Below are 25,881 nucleotides of genomic sequence, written 5' to 3' on the forward strand. Positions count from 1 at the left end.
TCATGTTGCATGTATGCAGCATCTTTGTTTGGATCATGATTAAAATGCAGTGGTTGAGCACAGACTAAGCCTTAGTTTGTTTATATGAAGAAATGTCTTTTATTTGTGTTATTTATTTGATTTGGGTTAGAATTTCAATTTAGTTTTATTTACATTTACATTATATTAAAATGTTGTTATTTAGCAAACGCTTTTATCCAAAGCGACTAACAATTATGAGGACAATAGAAGCAATCAAAACCAACAAAAGAGCAATAATTTACAAGTGCTATATTAGTATATTATCATAGTGTTATTTAGGGTTGTGACGGTGAGGAAATTTTCCCAACACCGAGAATACCGGTATCACTGTGGGGGCGGGGGCGTTCCCTCTTTTCCTCGCTTTCCTTTGCTTTTAAATAGCTTATAAAAGCTGCGTGCGCATTTTACTTTCACTTTTGAATTCGCAGCAGTTCGGCGTCAATTGCTTGAATGCAACAACAAAATACAACGTCAAACTCACTTTAGCCTATATACAAAACATAGAACTTTTATTAACAAAACGAATAAAAATACACCATGCTATAGGGCAGGCTATGCCTAATATAAAATAACAAATAACTTACATAAAGTTTAAATAGGTAGCCTATACAAAACTGGAAATAAGTAAACATGTTTAATATATAACCAAATAAATAAAAAACGTAGAAAGTTTATTAGCAAAACGAATAAGAAAGCTTGGAGGCACGGCATACACCTTGATGTAACAATAAATAAATAAATGGCACAAAGTTTCAATAAAGTAAAGATCAGAAAACAATGAGGAATCAATTAAATAAGAAACAAATGTTTAAAAAAACTTCCAAAATCACCTTAGATAAACGGCAAAAGTCAACAGGCGTTTCAAAATCCAAAATACTGCCAAACAGGCTCTTTTGCATTTCGTTTCTAAACTAAATCATCCGCGATCGTCTTGTCTGTCTCACCTCAGTCAGCTCGACTCACTCTCCTCACTGGAGAAATGAAATCTGATCTATGCGTCTGTCGTTCGGCACGCTGCATTGAGCAACTGCGTTCAGTTTTTAATTGTAGTGTTTGTTCTTTTACTGAACTAAATTATTTTTATTACTATAAAAAATCAAAACGACGGTGGGGGTCGGTGCCGTGGTGGGCAAGTGACATAACCAGTGTTGAGGCTTAACAATGGTATCACCGTCAGCGCCGTCTATCGCGGCAAGCCTACCGGCTATTCCATTTTATTTATCCACGGCACATGCATTTTTATATGTAGCCTAAGTAATGATGTCAGATGACTTGCTTGCATTATTTAGGCATTATTTAATTTTATTAAAATTTTAAGGCAATAGATTTTCAGGTAACACTTAAGAAAGCAACACATTTTAAAGTCTTGTTTGTTTATGCATTAATTAGGGATGCACGATATATCGGCCACCATATCGGTATCGGCCGATAAATGCTAATTTTTTCTGTTATCGGTATCGGCCTGATAAGAAAATTTGGCCGATATCTTAAATGACCAGAGTGATGAACTCATTCAAGGACAAATCTACGGCCTTACATGCCAACTCCGCTTGTAATTTCACATTAAGACCTCTTTTGAATACAGCCTTGAGAGCAATCTTGTTCCACCGTGACTTGTTTGCATTATTTATGCATCATTTTATTTATAAAATATTTTTTTTATAGTAAAAATATTTTTAAAACGTACACCGTTCATACTAGGCTGCTTATGTTGAAGTGTTTGGGATGTGGCTTTTAATGATGAGACCTTTTTTGTAATCAGGCTCTCAAAAAGTATATAACAATTTGGATATAGATTTATCGGCCAACATATCGGTTATCGGCTTTCAAAAATAAAGAATAATCGGTTATCGGTATCGGCCAAAATTTTCATATCGGTGCATCCCTAGCATTAATTAACATGAACTACCAGAGAGTAATTATTGTTATTATTATTGAGTTAAAAGTAAAACTAGTGTTCTTTAGCATTGCTGGTGTCATGCCATGAACCCTACTCCCACAGCAAACAGAATAGAACAGAACCGAACCGTGGTTCATAAACCATGATATGATCCCAACCGTGGCATTGGTATATCGTTACACCCCTAAGCATCATAGCAAGTGACATACCATTTTTGCGCTCGTTGAGGGGGGGCAGCCTCTGGCTTGGGTGCAGGGACAGTTCACCCATCTCATGGGTTACAGCCTCACTCTGTGGGCTGGGCGCCAACAAACCCCCAATCCCAGCATCCCCCTGGACCTCCATGTCTCCTCAGTGAGGAGTCAAGGGTTTGCTGGGGATCAGGAGACGATATGGTCACAGGAAGCTCCTCACAGTTTCTGCAAAAGACAAAGTCGGTATAGATTCAGGTGAAAAAAAAATAAGTAAACATCAAAGGAATTTGGTCCAAGGCTGGCAGACTGTGTATTAGCAATTCTTGAAATCATAAGTGAAATGGGGAGTTTGGGAATGATGTAATAGGTCATGGATGTGGTAGGGTCTGCAATATCACTTTAGCCATGCAAAACCACCAAAAACACAGGATGTACTGAATCTATGGCATGTACAGTTGCTGCTGTTGCACAGCTATCAAAGCACAAACAAATAATAAAAATGAGCCTTTCCACAGACGGTGAATGAATAGAGGTCGTGTTTGCTAGCCTGTCATTACTCAACTTTACATCATCCCAGTGGTTTAGATGTGAAACCAATAAAGATATAAACACAGCGCTCACCATGGTGCTGTAAAATGCTAGAACACACTATGACCACATCAGCATAAACCACAATCATTCATTCCCATGAAACACTCGCCTTTCAAAACCTCCTGTCACATGGGAACAGAGAGGCTAATTCTTCTGTTGCTAATTTTACACATTTTCAATTCAGCAACTGATCTCAAACAAAATGTAGAAATATTTCAGCACAAGTGGACAGTGATGGATTTTGTTTAACTAACAAACTCTATTTTGACAATGATGGATTTGGATTCCTAACTTAAAACAAATAAAACATCACATTCTGCTTCCAAAAAAAAAAAAAAAAATAGAATGGATTTTTTCCCCCTCTTCCTGTGGTATTCAACCCCCTCTGAGCCACCCCACACCCCATCCTGCCCCCCGGGGGAAAAAAGGTTTAGCTTTTAGCTGCCTGTAACATTGGATTCAGCATTTCAAAGGAAAGGGCAGGTTTTTAAATGCAAATTCCAGCTGTTTGTACTGAGTTATCAATGACTCAGGCCATTTACACAAAAATAGTTGAGTACAACATTGTGGGACATGCGGTCTCTGACCTATTAAAGATCCCAAAGCATGTTTTGATATGGAGATGGACAGTATTGGAAGAAAACTGCATGGTCTGATATTACCTCAGAGTGAAGACAACATTAGCAGCGTCTACTTATTAACCAGTCCCTCCAGGTTTTTGCGATTCTTTGATCGCTGAATATGATGCAAAATTAACAAAATGTTACATTTTTTGCATACCTGCATAATGTGCCATTTAAACACATAATAACTGCAAAAAGTGTCATACTAGTACTACCTAAAGTTAGAGTGACACAACTGAGTGATAAAGAAACATGTATGAATGAGGAAGTAAAGTGCGGTGCACATAAAGTGGTGCACTATTTATTTAAAAATATAATAGTATTATCACACTTTATTATTTTGTTTATTATTTGATTTTTTTAAAAACTAAAATAAAGTGCAAGAATATTCTTATTACTATAATTATTTTTTTTATAGTTATATTTAATAGGTCACACACTATACTGTATGTGCAGTGTGAGCACCAAACCAAATCTCCAGGTTCTCTCATGAAACTTATGTGCACCCCTGGTTATTAAGCTCAATAATCCATAAAAAAAAAAGAGCACAATCAGTGTGCAGTCCTGAACTGACTTCTCAGTTTATCATGTTTAAACGGTCAAAAACACACAAAGTTCTGACAAAATGCCTGTCTTGGTTAGTATTCATGTAAACACATTCAGTTTTGTCTTAAAAAAAATAGAAAATCCCTCACTGCTCTAAACAGAACATGTAACTTGTAAACTGAACAATAGTAGTTTAAAAAAAGATCAGTGTATTTATGAACACAGTGAAAATTATTATTTTTCAATTTCTGTAGTGTTTTGTACTAGAATATACTGTTTGTACCCGAGCTTCAAGCACTCATTTCTATCTTTGTCTTATCCTAAGTATCCATAATGAGCAATGGCCCAAACCAAGATAACCAATCAGGGATTTGAACATAACATACTGCAAACAAACACTCGTGCACAAAAGCATGCAGCAATACTACCAGGCCAAGCCTCATAATGTATTCTTACATAACACACCAGCAAATGTCATCTACTCATCCTCTTTATTTTTGAATTTCTAACATTCTCTACACTATAAGATCTTTTGGTTGATAGTCAACACAATGCACAAATGTTTATGCTTTGAAGGGCAGTGTGCACACTGTGCAATGAAGTCTGCTATTAGTCCTTCATAGTCACTGTTGCTAGGATACAGCCGCCTCCCACACAAATAAACTCAAGCTGCTGGAGCTCTGCCTCTCTCAGCAGTACACTGTTTAGCGATCACTCATACAGGACAGGGTCAAACGTAAACTTGCATACACTGAAAAGTTTAAGATTACATATTAAAATGTAAGAGTAAAAGGTAAGGATGTAACGATTCGCTCAACTCACGATTCGATTCACGATTTTTTTTAACAAAATGTGATTTAAGATATATTATAAATTAAATGTGTCCTTTTATTATTGCTTGGACAAAATGCTGCATGTTTCTTTGTGAAATTGAAATAACACTATAATAATATAGCACTTGCATATTATTGCTCTTTTGTTGGTTTTGATTGCTTCTATTGTCCTCATTTGTAAGTCGCTTTGGATAAAAGTGTCTGCTAAATGACTAAATGTAAATATAATGTAAATGTAAATAACAAAACTACATTGAAATTTTAAAACAAGCTCCAAATCATTAAATAAGTAACACAAATTAAAGAAATCTCTTCATATAAACAAAACAAGGCTTTGTCTGTGCTCTTTCTATTTAAAATTAGATGCAACCACTGCATTTTAATCATGATCCAAACAAAGATGCTGCATACATGCGACATGAGCAGTTTTTAGAGTATAATTTCGAAATTTGAAGCAAAAAAGGAATGGTTTGACTTCAGTTTTGTGAAACTATACATAAAAAAATATCTGCATGACAGCTGAGCTGAATGAGATGCAGATTCACTCTCTGCCAGCAGGTGGCGCTTAAAGCGTTTTCTTGGTTTCCGCCGTTAACAAAGCAGCGCTGCACTTATGAACTTTAATATGCATTATACAGATGCAAGACGAAAAGAAAAAATACCATCTAAACTTTTCTAAAGACAGTAAGTTCCCCTCAGACATACATTCATATAAACTCCTACCCCTAACTGAATCGCGATTTTGTTTTTTGCATCTCAACCGAATAGTCACATATTTGAATCGATTTTCAAATGGCTCGCGGTTAATCGTCTACTAAAAGGTAAAAAAAAGTTTTTATACAATTTTTGACAACAAAGTAATCTTTTATTCAACTTAGTCTCTTAATAAAAAAAATGCTGATTAGTCAATCAAATGAATCACAGTTAATCGCTTATCTTAGCTCTGCACGTTTCAAAGTCAAAATGCGGCGCGGGTGTTTTTATATGAATGTATCTTAGAAGGGCTATCTTTAGAAAAGTTTCAATGTAATTTTCATTGAATCTTTCCTATAATGCTGATAAAGTAGCGTTCATGAGCGCAGCGCTGTTTTGATTACAGCTGTTACCGGGGAAACCGCTATTTCTGCTGCTCCTAAAGCGCCTCCTGATGGCAGAGAATGAATGTGAATTTTCAATAATCCCGTTTGCTGTTTTATATATAGCCTATATTTCCCTCGGGGAAGTGCCGCTACACATTGAGTGTAAGTCTGTGGGAAACATTGTACTTGTATAGTGCTAAATGTGTGTGTGTGTTTTAATATATTAAATGTATTTGATCTCTTTGCAATCTCAGAAGTGTTTGTTTTTTCAATTAGAAGAACAATCCTTTTGACTAAACAGCCTCTGTTGGCAAACAGATTCAAAATGTTTCGTTTTAGATTCATTTGGATAAACTAAACTATAATGATAATCTCTAATTTATTAACTATTTCCCTGTCAGTATCTTAAGTTGATGTTCATTTGCAATGACATACTAAATATTGTTATGCGTGTAGCTACTTATCTTTATTTACATTTGTTATTTAGAAATGTATACTCTATGGAAGGACGAATTTATGGAGCATATGATTTAATGTCACACATGTGAATATTTGTATGCAATTAGCTCAATCTGTGGCATACTCACTGCCACAAGCAATGGTGATGCAATACGAAGCAACAAGCTGACCACAAACTGTGAAATTGCCAAGGCAAAATTTATATAAAAATATTAAATATATTCAATAACAACACTTCAGTTATGACACTGTACAAAAGTCAACACTCCAGACACATGTCATCCACCAAATACTGTACAGTCCAGGCCATTATACAAAGCTGAAGACTGCCGTCTGATGTGGATCCACCGCGTCAAAGAATAACATTCAAACAGTCCACTGGCTTACACCACATTAAATAGGTGGTACAGTGATCTATGAGATACATGTACATCTCTCCATTATAAGGATAGTTACAATAACAATGTATATCTTACATAAGAAAAACAGAGGGGCTGCCGCTGTGCTGCTTCTGTGGTCTGCTGTTTCTGGCATGCCTCTATCACAATATGATATCTATCACAATCAATTCAGTTAAGTTATTGAAGGCAATTAGAGTAAACATCAACATGTCTTAAGAAGGAGCGAGGGAAAAAACAAGCAAGAATGACTGGGCAAGATCTAGAGAGGTTTCCTCAAAACTAAGCAGGTAAACTAATGGCACCTCACTGAGAAATGACCAGCCTTCATGTTGACGTCAGGAGATGCCAAAGAGTAGTTACTTAAAGGGACAGTTCTCCCTAAAATGAAAGTCCTGTTATCATTCTTCACTCTCAAGTCATTCCAGATTTTCATTCATCTTCAGAACACAAATGAAGATATTTGTAATATTCTCTCGTAATTTTTGCTCACGCAACCAAAATTTCCATGCTTCAAAACGTACATATAGACATCGCTCAACCATATATGTTTGACATGGAGAACAAATCTCAATGGATGTTGCGCGTCAAAAAATTACACTGGATCTTCTGTGTTTATTTGATGAGCTCTATGTATGTGCATTGATCAAAGCCTAAATTACATCTTATAAAGCGATCATGTCTCTTCAGACGACTTGATTTAAACCACTCAATTGATATGGATTACTTCAACAGTGTCTATATAAACTATTTGAAGCTTGGAAATATGGCTGTGTGATAATGACAAAAAACAATATCTCAATATTTATCAGGATTATTTTTATTTCCGATGAGTGTGATTTTGTGCTAGGTACCTTGGCTGGTTTATATGGAAGTCAGTTTTCGCCACTGAATAAAAAATAAAAAAGGTAATTGTGACTTTTTATCTCACAATCCAAATTTTTTTTCTCATAATTGCGTGGTACAAACTCGCAATTCTGACTTTTTTTCTCTCAGAATTGCATGATATAAACTCGCAATTGCGAGTTAAAAAGTCATAATTATGAGATATAAACTCACAATTCTGAGAACATATCAGTCCCCCCCCCTTCAAAATTGGACTTTAACTCACAACTGCGTGTTATAAAGTCATAATTGCGAGATAAAAAGTTGCAATAACCTTTTTGAATTTTTTATTCAGTGGCAGAAACGGGCTTCCATAGGTTTAGGCTTCCATGAATAAATAAAAATGATACTAAAACCGCCAGTAGGTGGCAGCAAGTGAATCGTTCATTCAAATGATTTGTTCAAAACAGCTGATTGATTTAGAAGCAAGAAAAAAAAAGACTGTTGGGCTGATGAATGGATCATTGACTCAAATGATTCCTTCAAAAACAGATTAATTCAGGAAAGAAACATTGCAGTGTTGCTCTGAGACACACAAATGTTCTGCTCTAGCTTTGTTTGGAACTATTATCGGAAAAAAAAAGAAGACAATATTGTGCCTAAAATGTAACTCATTCAATATTCACAACTTGTTGAACTGTTGTACAAAATTACAAATCTCATATGCGATCAAACGCACATGTTAATTTTTAGGAAAATGGTACTGTTGCTTGTGTGATATTACATAACTATAGAAATATATAAAAAAAAATTCTATACAGGGATATTTTTTGGCTTTCATAACTTTAATTATATAGGGACACTAAAACCGCCAGTAGGTGGCAGCAAGTGAATCGTTCATTCAAATGATTTGTTCAAAACAGCTGATTGATTTAGAAGCAAGAAAAAAAAAGACTGTTGGGCTGATGAATGGATCATTGAATCATTGACTCAAATGATTCCTTCAAAAACAGATTAATTCAGGAAAGAAACATTGCAGTGTTGCTCTGAGACACACAAATGTTCTGCTCTAGCTTTGTTTGGAACTATTATCGGAAAAAAAAAGAAGACAATATTGTGCCTAAAATGTAACTCATTCAATATTCACAACTTGTTGAACTGTTGTACAAAATTACAAATCTCATATGCGATCAAACGCACATGTTAATTTTTAGGAAAATGGTACTGTTGCTTGTGTGATATTACATAACTATAGAAATATAAAAAAAAAATTCTATACAGGGATATTTTTTGGCTTTCATAACTTTAATTATATAGGGACATTCTAACAGGCTTCATCACACAGTAAATGCTTTGGGACTTTCAAGACGTTTTTTTTTTTTTTTTTGCAAAGTGAGTGACAATTGATAATGTTAGCTCATATATTGTTAAAACAACAATTACGATAATACTGCAGACAATACATATCACACACCCCTACTTGGAAATTTTGGTTGAGTGTACTGTCAATGAAAGGGCAAAAATGATGAGAGAACATTCAAAATATCTTCATTTGTGTTCCAAAGATGAGCGGAATTCTTGGGTTTGGCGAGTTTTCAATGAATAATAACTATCATTCAAAAATTACAAACCAAAAAACTGCATTCAAACTCAAGCTGGCATTGCTACAACTCATCATTTCATTTCAGGGATTACATTTGAGCTTAAAATGGATTATATTTTACAGGATTACCGGTGTAAAATATCAGGAACACTGTTCAACAACACTGTTAAAAACAACAATGAAACATATCATACTTTGATTCTTTTTAATTGAACCAATATACTGATCAAATTTCAATCAGCCACAAAGTGATTTTAATAACTAAACTAGTTCTTGTTTCATATCTGTTGCAATAAGCATTGTTCTAGTAAGGAAGTTACAACACTCATGGTTTTCCTTTAGAAAGGTGTGCCCTCAAGCTCTAGTTCTCTATTCAGCCTATTAGCACAATAGCTTCTCCTTCACAGTGGCCAACAACATTTAATCTGTCTTAAGTGGCTTTAATGTCAGGGGTCTGAATCTGATTCTGCTGAGACAGCTTTCTATGAGCCATAACTAAATACTCTGGAAAATATCAAACTCCAATTAAAAAGCAACCCCAGATGTTTGATCCTTTTCATGTGTTGTGCTGGAAACACAAGCAATGATTTCCATGTGTTCATCAAAGGAGAGTAACAAGGTGGGCTGGCAGCCTGGCACAAGATAAATGTTTAGTTGACTCCAGCCCAGCACATGTGCTCAACTTCCTCAGAGGGTTAATGACAAACTTTAAGATTCACTTTTTACGAATGGTCCATTAATAATTTCATGTAGGGGTTTATTAAAATGTCTATGTATGTACACTAAAAAATGTGTTACGAAATGTCCCAGCTGCATAGATATGTACAAATTGTGCATTTTAATGTAGTTGCCAAAGTGTACATCCTAAAGTCAAGTGCAATTTATCAAAAGACATGATGTAAACTAGGAGTCTTTAACAAGGGGTCCACAGTGGTACAACACAATGGTCTGCTAGTGTTATAAAAAAAAAATTGAATTAAAAAAAAAACAGTTCCCAAAACAAAGTAAAAGTTAAGAATCTAAAGTACAGCTAAAATGTCTTATTTTAGTATTATTTATCAAGTAAAATTAATATCTTGACTTAGCTTTTGCTTTTATATGTTTAGTTATCATTTTAAGTTTTGGTAATTTTGTTATGTGCTGTTGTCATTTTTATTACTTTCTAGCTTTATTTTTACTTCAGTTCTAATTTTCGTCATTTTAGCACTTTTATTTCAGTTAGTTTCCATTTCTGACTTTCATATGCAGTTTTTAATTATAATATTCATATTATATTCAGCTTTATTTCAATTAACAAGTTAGTTTGAGTAGTTTTAATTAATGATAACAACACTGAGCTAAATGTGTCCTACACAATAAACACAATGGTACAATAATATGGTACTAAACACTATTACTGGCCAGGCAACACTCACTTTTTTTCTACAGTATGTCTCTCCTAGGGGTCCCTTGTCTGAAAAAGGTTGAAAACCCCTGGTTAAGTAATTAAAACTTAGGTATCATAGTCAACAGCTGAGAATACAGGATACACTTGATAAAACATTCTTGATTTCTGTATTTATAGAAAATCTAGACATGTGGATAAAAACTACATTTGCGTGAACCAACAAATCAAGCAAATAATAGCAGGTGAATTCTTGAATTGGTTGCTAACTTTACATTTCAAATCAAAAACACACCACAGAGCACAAATTTAGCATTCAAGCACTACAGAATTTGATTTCAGACATTCATGACTTGCAGTGGAGATGCCAGGAGTCTAGTCTATGAGCTTCCCATATGCAATGACACCGGTGTATGACTCACGAGTTGTCTGAAGACTGCAGATCTATTCAATTGTTTACTCTCATTCACATGGAGTTTCAGTTTCACCAGGAGAGTCAATAAGAAACAAACAGGATGCAAAAACTTCCAGTGTGTTGAACCTTTCTGCCATGCAGAAGACTAAATCATCAACAGACCTTTCCTCCGGGGCCTACAGTATCTACCACTGAGGGGCTCACCATGTAAACCCCAGTTTTACCAAAAGCATCATGTGAAACTGCAGTGTTGATCTACAAACATCACAACTCAATGTTTACAGACAATACTGTAACTTAGCATGCTAGTTGCCAACAGTAAATACATTTCGCGGCATATATGTAAAGCTCGGCCAAGAATATTCAATATGTCGTGTTTATGTTTTTATCTTAGCGTGTATATCTCGAGTGTACATGACAATCATGCTCCGTATTTGTCAATGGCTCAATCCTCACATGCGCAAACAGGCTAGCACGAGAACTCCAGGGCTACACATTAAATCACTTACTGTCATATAATGTCGCTTCTTAAGTTACCCTGTTTCCTATAGCTGTGTCTAGCTTGCTTGTCGTAGCCCCTTGGTTTAATGCTCCATAACTGTCCTTGATGTGGTCACCCATGTATCCAGGGATTGATTCTGTTTTTCTTTGGGACTGAAGTTTTTTTTTTTTGAGGAAGTAAGATGGCCGCTGTTCGTCTGAACTCAGTGACGCACACAGAGGTGATATAGGCCGGTCACCAGCAGGGGGCGCTAGTGTAACTTTTATATAAACTGTAATTTTCACAATATTGTTTAATGGTAGTTAACTCCCATATATATATATATATATATAGTCCTTTACATCTCAGTCACTATTCACTTTCATTGTATGGAAAAAGTGAGTCATTATGAAAGTAGTTAAAGAAAAACATGCAGTTTTGGAACAATATCAGGCATGAGTAAATGACTGAATTTCATTTTTATGTTGAATACATGGAGATAATTACAGAAATAATTTATTTTAATCATGATCAAAATTGTAACATTTTTCTAAGAGTGGAAATTTTTTGGGGAGTAAATTTTTTTTTTTTGAGGAAGTAAGATGGCCGCTGTTCGTCTGAACTCAGTGACGCACACAGAGGTTATATAGGCCGGTCACCAGCAGGGGGCGCTAGTGTAACTTTTATATAAACTGTAATTTTCACAATATTGTTTAATGGTAGTTAACTCCCATATATATATATATATATAGTCCTTTACATCTCAGTCACTATTCACTTTCATTGTATGGAAAAAGTGAGTCATTATGAAAGTAGTTAAAGAAAAACATGCAGTTTTGGAACAATATCAGGCATGAGTAAATGACTGAATTTCATTTTTATGTTGAATACATGGAGATAATTACAGAAATAATTTATTTTAATCATGATCAAAATTGTAACATTTTTCTAAGAGTGGAAATTTGCCTACAGCCAAAGAAAAAATTTAATATCAAGCATCTAACAAGCAAATAGCTACATTTAAATGTCTACAATACAAAAAGTTATATAGAATAGCTACATATAACTACATGCAATGTCACAAGTCATTACAAATAGAAAAGTTTGATTCTAACATACAAGGTATTTAAATATTCAGAAATACAATAATTAATTCACTTATACAACAATTTCATAATAGATATGAATAACAATCCCTTTTGACAAGGCACAATTACCAAACCTGAGATTACAATGTAAATACTTTTCTTCTTTACGATATCTACTTGTTTTTCTGAACAGGCACTATGTTCGTGGGATTGTGTAGGAATTCATAAAGCTGCCTGGCGTTGCTGCTACTGCCCAATATCTCACTGAGCTTTTCCTGACTAAATGTTATAAGATCAGTCAGACAGGAAGCATGTTTTATAAGGCTCTTGAAGTTTTTCACATTGACTCCAGGCATACGGAGCAAGAAGTCGTAAGGGCCGGGGTTGTACAGGTCTGCTGACTCCATCACGGTCTCGGATTCGGCAGTAACGGCCTGAGCTGTGGCAGCGTCGGGCTCCGGGCGGCTGTGTTTGAGCTCCTGAAACAGCTCTGCTGTCATATAGGGAGACGGGCACCAGAGCAGCCTCAGGCGGGGGAAATGGAGGGTGAGGAGGGTCAGTTTGGAGGTGACGTCACTAGCAGAGATCTCCTGACGAAAGTCACTGCGGGCCACCAGGGAGAAAGGCTTTGCGGGGTCAAACTCGATAAGCAGCACGGGACGGCGATAGAATCGAGTCATAGAGAGGCACTGTGTGTAGAGACGCCCACTCTGTAGGGAACCAATGAGGTCGCTGATACTTTTGCGCTCTACGCAGATCTCAGAAGTCAGTATGTAGTCGCCAACCTCTAAGGTGACTGGATCAATGTCGAGACCCCGTTGATGCAGAAGGGAAGGAAGCTCACTGCGAAACTCCCGCATGTCAACTATGATTCGCTGAGGCTCTTTAACCTCTTGACGACCCCCTAATTGAACATACAAACCATTTTTCAGCACATCACATGTTGAACTGACAAAACCATATTTTATGACTAAGTCAGGGTTTACCTGCTTTGCGGGTGCTGGTGGCGGCACTGGCAGGTTCATGACTGCGGACAAGATCTAGGTTGGTGTCTTCCCTACCCTCTCTCTCTTCTGGCACAACCATGCTGGCCTTTTCCCTATTTTAAAAAGAAAAAACAGCTTTTAAGATAAACACGGTCACAAAAAGATGAATGCAACTGAATGAATGCAATGAATGAAATATTGAGCTAACCTTATGAGGTACTCGAATGCTTGTTTCTCTTTGCTCAAGACTGTAAGATACCTCTGTTCTTCTGTCGAGCCTCCATATATAAGAAAATACACACTAAACATAAGGGGGAAAACAATCATGAAAGCTAAATATTTTATATTAAATGTAAATATGGAAAAAATATATTTATATAAATAATTTAAATTGTTTAAATAAAAATATATACTGTAAATGAATACAATACCATTCAAAAGTTTGGGTAAGTATTTTTTTTAAATTAGAAATTAATACTTGCATTAAATTGATCACAGTAAAGACATTCATAACGCTACAAAATATTTGTTTTTAAATAAATGCAGTTTTTTTTAAACTTTCTATTCATCAAAGAATCTTGAGCAAAAAATGTTTCACGGTTTCCACAAAAAAATTAAGTAGCACAACATTCAACATTTTCAACATTGATAATAATAAAAAAAATATTTCTAGAGCACCAAAGCAACATAATAGAATTCTTTTTGAAGGATCATATGACACTGAAAACTGAAGTAATGGCTGCTGAAAGTTAATCTTTGGCATAACAACATTTTGCAATTTAAAATATATTACAATAGAAAACAATTATTTTAAATTGCAATAATATGTCACAATGTTACCTTTTTACTTTATTTTTTATCAAATGAATGCAGCCTTGGCGAGCATAAATTATTTCAAAAGCATTTTAAAAACCTTACCGACCCCAAACTTTTGAGCAGTAGTGAAATTTGAGTTTCTTGAAATATACATTTGCTCCATGCCAATATACACACCGAAGAGGTTTTCCTGGCCTGCTGGCTTTATAAATTTCAAGCTGCCGCACAAAACTGAGTTCTGCATCATACAAAACAACAAACATGGGGTCAACCTCATGCAACACCCGTGTCAAACTGTAGGGGTCACTGCATCCCTTCAGTGGGTGAATGACAGTCAATGGCTCTTTAAGAATGCCATAGTAGTCATCAGAAGAAAGATCAAGAAGAATCTCTTCTACTTCCTCATTCTCTTCAGCCAACCCTCCTTCATCTTCACTGTTCCCAATGAGGTCCTTTTCAGCTCCATCTTCCTGCCTCTGCATCTGAGAGACTCTTGACGGTCTCTCGATCTTTGTTGGTTTTTTTGAGTTGGTTTTGGTTTTCTTCCCTTTGCTCCTAACAGAATCCTTCTTTGCCCAGCCTTTGTCGAGCTTCAGTAGATCAGGCTGAGGATCTTCTTTTCCAACAGTGCGTGAATAAAGGCGATTCAGAAGGTGTTCTGCTCCTTTTTGGATATATTCCTTAAGCTGGGCACATGTTCTGTCATCACTGGCACATATCAACACACGGCCTGGTGTACAGACAGCAAATGTAACTTCATGCTCTGCATATGAATGGTTCATGAAACGCTTTACTGTTAAATGATTTTACCTGGTTCATGCTCAGAGCTGCTGTTTTCTTTCTCAATCTCCTGTAGCACCTCTGTTAGAGCTTCCCACTTTGGGTTTTTCTCAAGCACAAGCTCTCTTTTTGGAGGGGCTAGTTTTATACATAAACACAAAAGAAGATACTAGCATTAGTGTACATTAAAAATGATAAACAAGTATGTAAAGACCTTTTAGAAGAAACACTACACATCAAACATATTTTACCCAGGGCACTTTGTTTCTGATCAGTCTCTCCAACTTTCAGTTTCTTCTTTGACTCCTGAATGCGATACACGCGGCTGCGAGCATTTACAAACATTGATGTGCTTGAGTCCAAGAATAACCAGCCTGATTCAGAACAGGAAAAAAAGAATCAGGTGACTTTTACTGACTATAGTTTGCGCCATCACTGAAGAGTTCAAATAGAGCAACAGATCAGTACCTGAATTACTACCGAAGCTTTTCTGGCTGGTTCTCAAAGACTCCAGCAGATTGAGGAAGGTGACACAGTCGTATTGAGTGAGGTAGAGAAGAAGGGTTCTTAAAATCTTCAGGTCGTGAACGAGAGATTTGGTCCTGGACCCCAGCTGATGCCACAGTGGGTCAAGATAATGACGAATTGTCTACATATGGAAAAACATTGTCAGCAACTCACAATTTAATCATGATAAGCAACTCGCGTTTTATTTTTGTGTGTGATATGCAATTATTTCATTTATCTTTCTTTTTTGTTTTATTTTCTCATTATTTTTTAAATTGTTTTGAAATAATTGTCTATTTATATTTGCCTCAGCAATACAGCACTTTTTAAAATAAATGTATTTATTTATTTATAACCATTATTTACTATAATTATAATTTTGAATATGTATTTATAACTATTATGGAATTATTATGATTACTGCATTTAAAAAAAATATTTAAAATTAGTTTTTGTGTAATTGTGAATTTTTTTTTATGCAAATCAGTGCTATCAACAACACTATGAATAAGTGGAAGTGCCCGTGGTGTTATTTTCATAAAAAAACTAATAAAACTATTAAAATAAATACATTTATTTAAGATTATTATAATGTTTATTTAAAACCAATAGAAATAACCATGGTTATACTTCCTGTCTGACATAGTTATCAAAATTTAGGTCAGAGTAAAAATGAAACAAAAATAAGTAGATTAAATTATGAAATATGAAATGCATTATTATTATTATTAATTTGTTTTTTATTGGTATAATGATTTTCCCCCATATACAGTATAATCAACAGCACTATGATCATTTCTCACTTTCTCAAAGGAAGTGCCCAGGCTGTTCTCCAGAGAGAGGTCTTCTGCTTCCAGAGTGGGATTGTAGCGCTTCAGCTCTTTCAAGCAGGCGTTCATGATGTCCAGAATAGAGCTCTGAATGGCTCTCATCGCTGGAGTCTGAGACACATGCAGCTCCACCACATCCGGCTTGTGTTTGTCCAACGTTGTGTTTACTGATGCTTGAAATCTAGCAGATTTGCAAATACACTTGATGTACACACAACATTCACCGACAAAAATCACAAATACTCAAAGTAATATCTATGGAAAAAAACAAGTGTCATACCTTGGCCAAAGAAAGAGCTTCTTCACAAACAGGTTTCTCATGACACGCTCGACTTTACAGAAGCCAGAAGAGAAGGATGTGGCTTTGTCCGTAAAGGCCTTGATGAACCCGGTCTTGTTTTTCTGCCGATAAAGTCTCAGAATGAAAGCCTCCTGACAAGACTCAATGATCTTATGCGCACGATACACCAGGATTCCTGTACAAATATGCAGTAATACAATTTAGTCCAGCAACACATTATTGAAAACCTTCTGTATGGCTCAGTTGTAACGGACACAGCTGTGTTTTCCCAGCAGCCTTCCTCTGACCTGTTACGAGGTGAGCAGGAATTCTGTCCGTAAGGAAGTCCACCACTAGGATGCGGCTAGTCACAAAGAGAACTCCTCCTTTAGTGTACACATCATATCTTTCATTACTATGCACATCACTGGTCACAGTCTGTGGAAGATGGCTCACCCCTTCAGCACGGAGCTGCTCTGTAAAATACTCCTTCAACAGGCACACATATTCATCACAACTTTCATCATTATTACTGAATCACTTTAACCCTATAAAGCCTAATTTATCATATTTCTAAAAATTCCGGTAATTGTACACATCTTTTTGCTGTACTTTTTTTTTTTAAGATGTAAAAAAATATTTTTATGTTGTTTATAATACTTAAAGATAAACATTTACTAGACTGAAGCAAGCAACTTTTTTTACTTGATTATCCATAAATTATTTTAGAAAAATCATGTTAAAATATAAGTATCAAATATGCTTTTGAGGAATATTTATTTGTACATCTCTGAATCACCATTGTATTTAATTATGTTTTGTCCCCCACAATTAAAACTACAGAGCTCTGACCAAAAAACTAAGCATTTAAAAGGGGTCATATGATGCGATTTCAAGTTTTCCTTTCTCTTTGGAGTGTTACAAGCTGATTGTGCATAGATAAGATCCCTGAAGTTGCAAAGACTAAAGTCTCAAAACCAAAGAGATATTCTTTATCAAAGTTAAGACTCTGCCACGCCCCCCTAAAACGCAATCTGGCGCTTCTGAATCAGCTACTGTTTTGTTATTGGTTTAAGTATTTGCTATTGACTGTTCAAATGCAGAGTTTTGCGCATCTTTGTGTGTGTGTGTGTGTGTGTGTGTGTGTGTGTGTGTGAGAGAGAGAGAGTCTAAGTTCTAAGACAGGGAGTCAGCTGTCTTAACCGTGGCTTGTGTACTGCAAACACATACCAGCTTCATCACTGTGTCTGTCACGCGACTCTTCTTCCCCTTTCAGGCTCTGTCTTTACAGTTTATTTTGAAAGATGAAGCTCGTGATTATGGTAAGGGGCGTTACATTTCCGACGAGTGCTTGCGGTGTTCGGTTTTTTGAACATTAAAGCATGTCAACATATTCTGTTACACCAAATAATGATCTTTAAAAAAGCATCATATGACCCCTTTAATATCATCTTACATAATATAAAGACATATTATTGGGAGATTTAGAGTGACAAATGATATTTACATGCATTCTATGTAAGTAGAAAGCTATACTGTTATAACAATCTCATTGATTCACATTACAAGCTATCAAAATCGCACTCTACCTTTCGGCTTGATAAATAACATCTTCACCAAATTGCAAATTTAGTTCTCAGGCTGCAGCTTTAAATAAATCTTGGTGTTTTTTTCTCCTCAAATGTGAGTTTCATATTCTCACTTCTCATATAAATATTTTGGCTACAGGTTCAATAAACTTCCATTTCAAAAGATTTTATTTAATTTTTTTTATTTACATGTCAGGCTTTAGAGGCTTAAGCATGGTGTAGTAGATGTTGTAACTTTTATAACATTTCATTCAAGTTTACAACCTTTTGTATCACTTTTTAGGTCCTTTGCAGTTCACACAAGAACATATACAAGCATGCCTGCACATTTTGTATGTCTCCCTAATCAGACACACCCAATTTAGTTCTTGCAGTCTCTACTAATGAGCTGATGAGTGGAATCAGGTGTGTTAGATAAGGGAGACATACAAAAGACGCAGGGCAGGGGGGCCTCCAAGACAGGTTTGGGAACTTGATTTGCCATGTCAACGAACGCTATCCTCTCTTATAACGGGATAAATCAGCCTGACCCACCTGTTCAGGAGTGGTTGTGTTTAATAAGAGCACCAAACTGCCCTCCTCTGAACACACTCTCAGGAAGTGTAAGAGAATGCGGTCGACCCCGAGCCCTTCAGCTGTGATCAACAGTCCGTCTGTGCTGAACAGACTCAGAAACATCTCCGTCTCATACTCCAGCAGCGGGCTCGCCATCTTCCTCATCGACTGATTAAAATAATGATCTAGATTTTAAGTACTGAAATACTGATTCATTGTGTCTGGTTTGCTGAATGATATGAATAAGTTATGTAGTCTTTCAGTTCTACTGCCTTTTATCAGGCCGAACCGAGGAATAACCCAACTATTTAATGTGTATATGTTGCCGGTAGTGCACACACAAAACACAAGTGAGTAAAACTAAATATTATTTCATAACGCTTCATATTTCACAAGTTTTACTCGCCTTCGTTTCTGTTTCAAAAAGGCGTATTATTGAGTCACGTGGTGTCGCGGTGTTTAGAACGTTAATTCAACTCGGCGCCGCCTGCTGCACTGGAGGAACAACACCAAAGTCCAAGCCGCACTTTCGTTCAGGCCATTCAAAACGGAGAGTGTAGAAAGTGTTGTATGAAGAGAAACACTACTCCCACATCTAAATTACTGTGATGCGTGGAAGCATATTATCGCCTCAGAAGAGAAAATTACGCTTTGGGAAAACATAATTATGGCATAAAAAGCCATTAAAAATGTCTAAATTATAAAATAGTCCTCATTATGACTTTAAGACGGAGATCGAAATTATGACATACCAAGTCATAATTACGAGATTTTTCTTTTTTTATTATTATTATTAATTTTCTTTTTTCATCCAGCCAATTGTCCGGATTTTTTTATAATAAGCATTTACTGTGTCTCTACATGCTTCAGCTTGAATCTATCAAGTAAACAGTAGCATTAGCACAGACCCTATACTAGTATTAGTGTGTTCAGTTTGTGTGCTGTATTGTACGTTGTTCTGTGTATTGCTCATTTTGTATAGCCTATTGCATAGTACATTGCACACGGTAACAGACTCATATTACACCTACACACTTGCACATTCACACATTCTCATGTCCCAATGCTGAACATAAAGCATTTATCGCAAACCTATTCTATTCTGTGCAGAAGGCTGCAGAAACCATGAATCACTATGAGTGGGTGCATTGCTACTTAGTGGCCTTGAGAGAGCAGTAGAGCACTTCTGTGTGGAGTGCTGCTGAACGAGTGTTTATCCCAGCTTAAGTGGGGCATGCTTAAAAATAAATAGGAAATGGATTTAAAGAGCTATTACGACGAATATAACATGTACAAGGATGCTTTTTATGCTTAATCTTTTTTTTTGGGGGGGGGGGGGGTAGTGAAAATACAGAGAAAAACATTTTCACATTGTTATCAACACAATTACACAAAATATTTGGCAAATACACAAAATCTATGAAAACAGATGAATTAATGGGAAACTCACCGTATCAAACTGCTACAGTTGTTTTCAACATTTCATGCCTCTAGGACACGTTTATGAATGTGATATGTTATATCTGCTATATGACACTGCTGTTTAAAACCAAACCACTCTTTGCACAGTATATTATCCACTCTTTAGATGTAAAGGTGTTACAGCACTTTAGCTTTCAATATAGACACCTTGTCAAGATAGAGTGAAATAGTGGATTCCAGGTCTGCATCACTCAAGGTCATGTTCAGTAATCTTAAGTGCATTCTTCTGTCTCTCTGATGCTTTCATTATTTATTTTGTTTATTTGCTGTTTGCTAAAATGAATAGAAAGGGGAAAACATGTACAGAGTGTACAGACTGTATCTCAGGAAGCCCTTAACTCATCAAGTGCTCTGGTTTCTTGTTTGAAATTAAGCACAAGTTACCTCAAATAACATGAAAGAGCACCACTTGTTCATTCGTGAAATCTATGAAAACAGATGAATTAATTGGAAACTCACCGTATCAAACAGCTACAGTTGTTTTCAACATTTCATGCCTCTAGGACACGTTTATGAATGTGATATGTATAACTGCTATATGACACTGCTGTTTAAAACCAAACCACTCTTTGCACAGTATATTATCCACTCTTTAGATGTAACGGTGTTACAGCACTTTAGCTTTCAATATAGACACCTTGTCAAGATAGAGTGAAATAGTGGATTCCAGGTCTGCATCACTCAAGGTCATGTTCAGTTAAGTGCATTCTTCTGTCTCTCTGATGCTTTCATTATTTATTTTGTTTATTTGCTGTTTGCTAAAATGAATAGAAAGGGGAAAACATGTACAGAGTGTACAGACTGTATCTCAGGAAGCCCTTAACTCATCAAGTGCTCTGGTTTCTTGTTTGAAATTAAGCACAAGTTACCTCAAATAACATGAAAGAGCACCACTTGTTCATTCGTTGTATTGGAGTGGCAGAAAGAAAAAATAAAATAAAATAAAGAGAACTGCTGTTCAGAGAGCTTGTTTTGTTTTTTGAGGTCACCGACTATGCACTTGAGGAGAGGAAGCCCTAATGGTGGAAGTAAATGAAAGCAGGATGAACCTTTTATTCCGTCTGGTACGAAGTTTAATATGAGCCTTTCTCAAACATCACCATGTCAGGAAGGATGAGGTTAGGGGGAGATCTAGAGGAAGCAAACAAACACTCGTCCCAAGCAGTAGTGGAGCATTGCAGTGACTGGGCATGTCAAGAAGCATATGAGATTAATCAAGGCAGGAAAAGGCGCCGGCTCAGAGAGCAGCTGGATTTTAGCAGTCTTTTCAAAGGGTGACAGGAGGTGCGCTGCGTAAACAGCATTATGTCAATGACTCATTAAAACAAGTCCAAATGTTCAGTTCACTGTAAACGGCTCCTGCTCTGCCTCTTTAACTCTGTGAAGCCTAACATATGGAATAATAGTAGTCAGAAAAATTTACATTTTTAAAATGGAACACATTACTGAGCATTTAGACAAAATATACATATTATTTTAGTAAGTTTTAGCTTTGACTTGCTAAAAAAAAAGTATAAATTAATCAGATGACAAAAGGCATGGTTGAGTACAACAGGCTTTTCAGGCTATCATGTTGATCATTTTGAGGCCTTAGAAATTTGCGTATCAAATATGATACATAGGCTTTATAAGGTGAAGTGATCCTTCATTCTGTCATCATTTACTCATGTCATTCCAAACCTGTAATACTTTCTTTCCTCTGAGAAACAAATCAGATTATATTTTGAAGAATGTTTTAAATGTAACATTGAATCCCTTTGAATTTCATTGTAAGGACATTTTCAAAACATCTTCATACAAAGGTTTGGAATGACATCAGGTTGTGTAAATTATGACAGACTTTTCATTTTTGGGTGAAGTTTCACTTTAAGTGCTCGGGTGTGCAGCCACGTGCTGGGAGAGTGGGGTTTTGGAGAAATTGTGAGTTAGTTGAAGAGATACAGCACCTTTAAGGCAGAGCCTACCACAAATTGGATTAAAGTCACCAAGGTACATGACTAACACTGCAGGATATTTGGTTTGCAAACACCAAATGAAGTTACAGTGAGAACAGTGTGAGCCTGATGAAGTAAACTCAAAAACCACTGAGGGAACATTCTTGTGGGTATTTAAAGCTTCAAGGATACAAAATAAACAGTCTAGTTACATGATAAATGATCTATCAGTAATACAGAGTGTTTTGGGAAAATCACAGTTGCGACTTCACTGCTGTTGTGAGTCACCAGAGAAAATGCATTTCAACAGAACAAATAACACAAACTACTTTGCGGCTGAAAGTGGAAACACATTTCATATTTTACGAAATCACTATGGCTGCTCCGTTTGATCAGACAGTTTTTGTGCCAATGAATTTAAAAATGGAGCTCTTAGTGTTCAAACCAAACTGCAGTGTGGCTGATAAGTCTAGAGGCGCTTTTAAAAATATTACCCCATTTTGCAATTCCCTTTAATCCAAATATTAATATCATGTGTAATAATCTAATTGAAGCAGAGGATGAAAATCAAGCCTGCCCAGTTGTGAGAAAATGTGGTGACAGATTATCCGCATTAACATTCTTACTGGATTTTAAAAGAACCAGTAAGAAAGGGATTAATGTTCACGTACAATGTAGAATATAGAAACCTTCTGCATGAATAACACAAGTCATTTCTTTGTTAAAAAAAAGAGTTGAAATTCCAATTAAAGAAACAAAATTAATCAGAGAGCTCAGAGGCATAAACAAGGCAAGGTCGTATGTAAGGCTACACGTTCCACGGCATTATGTATGAGAAGCACGTTTTGCAGTGATTGAACATCTCAATCCATCTAAAATGAATAGGGTTTTATAGTCTTATTTAGACAGGTATTTATAGGCCAAGTCATTTTGCAATGCCAATGAGGCATCTTAATGATGTAGTGTGTGTCTGTGTCTCTTTGCTAATGTGCCCTCCATCTCACTGCATACTGAAAATGACTCTATTACAGTCCAACTCCACTAAAATAGCTTGCGCAGATGGGCAGACTGTACAGCAATCTGTCAAAGTCTGTGTGAGGGTTGACTGACAACCTGAAGTGTTGGCTTGTGGAAAGTTCTTGCTTCAGAAACTTTTGGACCCTTTATTTATTTATTTTGAAAAGAGGGAATTTTAAGGGTTGGTTAGCTGAATGGGAATGCTCATGGATGGCTTTCGCCAGATTTTAAGCCGCCTTTTTATTATCTCCGACATTTGCATACAGTTGTCACATTTCGCCCTTTAGTGGCAAGAATTGAATACTGAGTGGCATACATCTTAGATCCAATAACTGTCAACTTTGTCTGGTTTTGCGCTGCCACCACAAACGCCCCATTTCCACTGCAGGAACTTTCCCCAGGAACTAGGGACTTTGGGCTGGTACTTGGTGTGTTTCCACCGCAGGAACCAGGATCTAAATAAAGTTCCGGGTAAAAAACTGCCCCTCCGTCCCTGCTCGCAAGGTAGTACTTTTTCAAAGGTCCGGAACTTTCGGGGGCGGGACTTGGGTGCTAAACATGCTGATTGGTTGAGCTCACGCAGCATTGTGATTTCAACCATCATTTATTCTGATAATTTTGAAAATATGACTGTTTTTGTGTCATGAAATGTAGTTTTAAAAGTATTTCAGGCGAGAATGTAGTTGTTTAAAACTCAAATCTGCGGTTTATTTATAAAGACAGCGCCTATTTAAAAATGTGTTTCGCCGATTTCGGAGACGATCAGCTCCATGCAATAAGCGGGCGCTCAGTGCTCATGTTTCCCGACAAGAGCAGCCTCAACTCGGCTAGTTTTTCTGACATTTGCCGCTGACTCTGATGTCACTTTAGTGGTTAAACAGAAAATATAATTCATTTTGGGTAAATCTAACAGGTAATCTTTGGTCTTTATTCAATTAATCTATTAATATGTTAAAATGAAAATAAAAAGAGGCAATACTGTTTGATATAATATTTCGTTTCATTGTAATGTAGGCTATATACACATTTGCCTGAGCTACATTTCAGCGGCTATTAATATGTTTAAATGAAAACGAAAACGAAAGGAGGCAGTGCATGGTGTTTGGTATCATATTTCGTCTTATTGTAAATATACAGTGAGGAAAATTGCAGTAGCCAAGGCGAGCTGACTGACTTATCAAGTACTTTGCTGTTTGCAGAATTACCAGACATAACACTCCCGAGTCGAACTCGCAAAGTCTGAACTACCGAGGATGCAAGGCCGAAATTTGCGTACTTTGTATTGAGAAACGCGTGCAGACCTATGTCACCAGACTATTTGCCTATTCGTCATGGTACTTTAGACTGCGATGGAAACGCAGACAGCAACAGGTCTGGGGGAAAAATAGCTCCTGGGACAAATTGTTCCAGGTAATTTCGGTGGAAAAGCGGTAAAGTTTCAAATAAATGATTAGCAGAACTGTTGTTGCAACACATGGTGGTGTGTTGAAAAACCAGCATTTTTCAATGAAACAGTTGAGTGAATAATCTAGCGGCTCACACATATTACTCATTAGTGACTCACTTTATCCCTACAGTCTTAATAGAAAAAAAATTAACAAAACTGTCCCTGGGTCGGTATCCTTTCAAAAGGTACTAATATGTATAAGTTCGGGGTAAATAAGGTACAAAGATGTACCTAGTAGCTTTTGTACCTTAGAGTACCATGCCAGTGACACTATTGTACCTTTTTTCTGAGATTGTAAATGAATTAGCATTTTTGAATAAATCTGTGAATGATTCAGTGATTTGCTCATAAAGACAGTCTTGAATAAATTAATTAGTTGAATGACTCACTCATAAAGACATTGACTTGCCACCACCTACTGCCTTGTAGATGTAACCTGCAGAAAAAGTCACAGAAAAATACCCCATCACAGATTTACTCAAATTGATTCATTTAATTTTAAATTAAATTCTTCCTATGAATCTGACTGGTCTAGCAGAATGGAATTAACTGTTGAATAAGTGATAGTTTACACTAAGATAAAGCCAGTTTTGGCCGTTCGGTAGGTGATTATTATTGGTGGTTTATATGTCAGGCTGTTGATGCCCTGTGATTTACTCACGTGTAGGAGTTCATTCTGGTGTGTGAAGAAAACCAACCTGCTAAATGTCAAATGTCCTCCTGTTCCAAGGCTGAATTCATCTACATGCCCTGCTGCCTGTCAGTGTGAGAATCAACCGGGATGGGCATGAAAAACTGTGCTTTACAAACTGACCAATGGCCTAATAATTTCTATAAGAAACCTGAATTTCTATAACAGAAACCCGTGCATCTCTTTACAGCTGACTTACTGTGACATACCCAAATTATCAATGTAAGAACAGAGGCCATTACTACGGTGTAGTCACTGACCTGGACAAATCGTATTATGTTGTACATCCTTGAGTACTGCATGCTATCTTAGAGTGACATGCTGATTACTTGCCCTCTGGCTTGAGATCAAAACAAAAAGCACAGGAAGATGCTTTCAATATACATGAGCTGCTGCAGGAAGAAGCTGGAGAGACAATAAGGGACATCTTATGTCTAGGTTCACTGAGTCAGTCAGGTTAGTGCAGTGAGCTCCTAGCAATGGGAAAGATTGTTTTGTGTTAAGGATGAAAAATCGGTGTGGTATTT

At 36.4% G+C, this 25,881-nt stretch overlaps 2 protein-coding genes across 3 annotated transcripts in view; both read right to left on the minus strand.

Moving 5' to 3' along the window:
• The window catches only part of LOC107554034 (MKL/myocardin-like protein 2), a 49,592-nt gene extending 38,019 nt beyond the window's left edge, over positions 1–11,573 (minus strand). For both annotated transcript variants that reach the window (XM_016236397.1, XM_016236396.1), the window contains exons 1-2: positions 11,381–11,573; positions 2,131–2,340 (exon numbers count right to left, since the gene is read on the minus strand). In XM_016236397.1, coding sequence (XP_016091883.1) covers positions 2,131–2,266 — 136 coding nt within the window. In that variant the 5' untranslated portion in view covers positions 2,267–2,340; positions 11,381–11,573. The remainder of the gene's footprint in view (positions 1–2,130; positions 2,341–11,380) is intronic.
• Positions 11,574–12,476: 903 nt separating this feature from the next.
• Positions 12,477–19,425, minus strand: ercc4 (excision repair cross-complementation group 4). Its single transcript, XM_016236399.1, has 11 exons — positions 18,763–19,425; positions 16,948–17,128; positions 16,640–16,835; positions 16,333–16,540; positions 15,491–15,671; positions 15,274–15,396; positions 15,053–15,160; positions 14,420–14,972; positions 13,635–13,727; positions 13,427–13,539; positions 12,477–13,344 (listed from the first exon to the last, which is right to left on the minus strand). The coding sequence occupies exons 1-11, from the start codon at positions 18,946–18,948 to the stop codon at positions 12,614–12,616; spliced, it is 2,673 nt and encodes an 890-aa protein (XP_016091885.1). The 5' UTR covers positions 18,949–19,425; the 3' UTR covers positions 12,477–12,613.
• Between the last annotated feature and the right edge of the window lie 6,456 nt (positions 19,426–25,881).

The sequence above is a fragment of the Sinocyclocheilus grahami genome, unplaced genomic scaffold (genome assembly GCF_001515645.1).
Source record: "Sinocyclocheilus grahami isolate Dianchi unplaced genomic scaffold, SAMN03320097.WGS_v1.1 scaffold490.1, whole genome shotgun sequence".
Classification (NCBI taxonomy): Eukaryota; Metazoa; Chordata; class Actinopteri; order Cypriniformes; family Cyprinidae; genus Sinocyclocheilus; species Sinocyclocheilus grahami.

What these genes read in the sequence shown, in the direction of transcription:
- ercc4 (XM_016236399.1), bottom strand. Translation starts at nt 18,948, where the DNA reads ATGAGGAAGATGGCGAGCCCGCTGCTGGAGTATGAGACGGAGATGTTT. An exon ending in TCAGAAACAAAGTGCCCTGG is followed by an intron (nt 15,161 to 15,273) that starts GTAAAATATGTT and finishes GTATAAAACTAG; the next exon opens with CCCCTCCAAAAAGAGAGCTT. An exon ending in CACCAGCACCCGCAAAGCAG is followed by an intron (nt 13,345 to 13,426) that starts GTAAACCCTGAC and finishes ATGTTCAATTAG; the next exon opens with GGGGTCGTCAAGAGGTTAAA.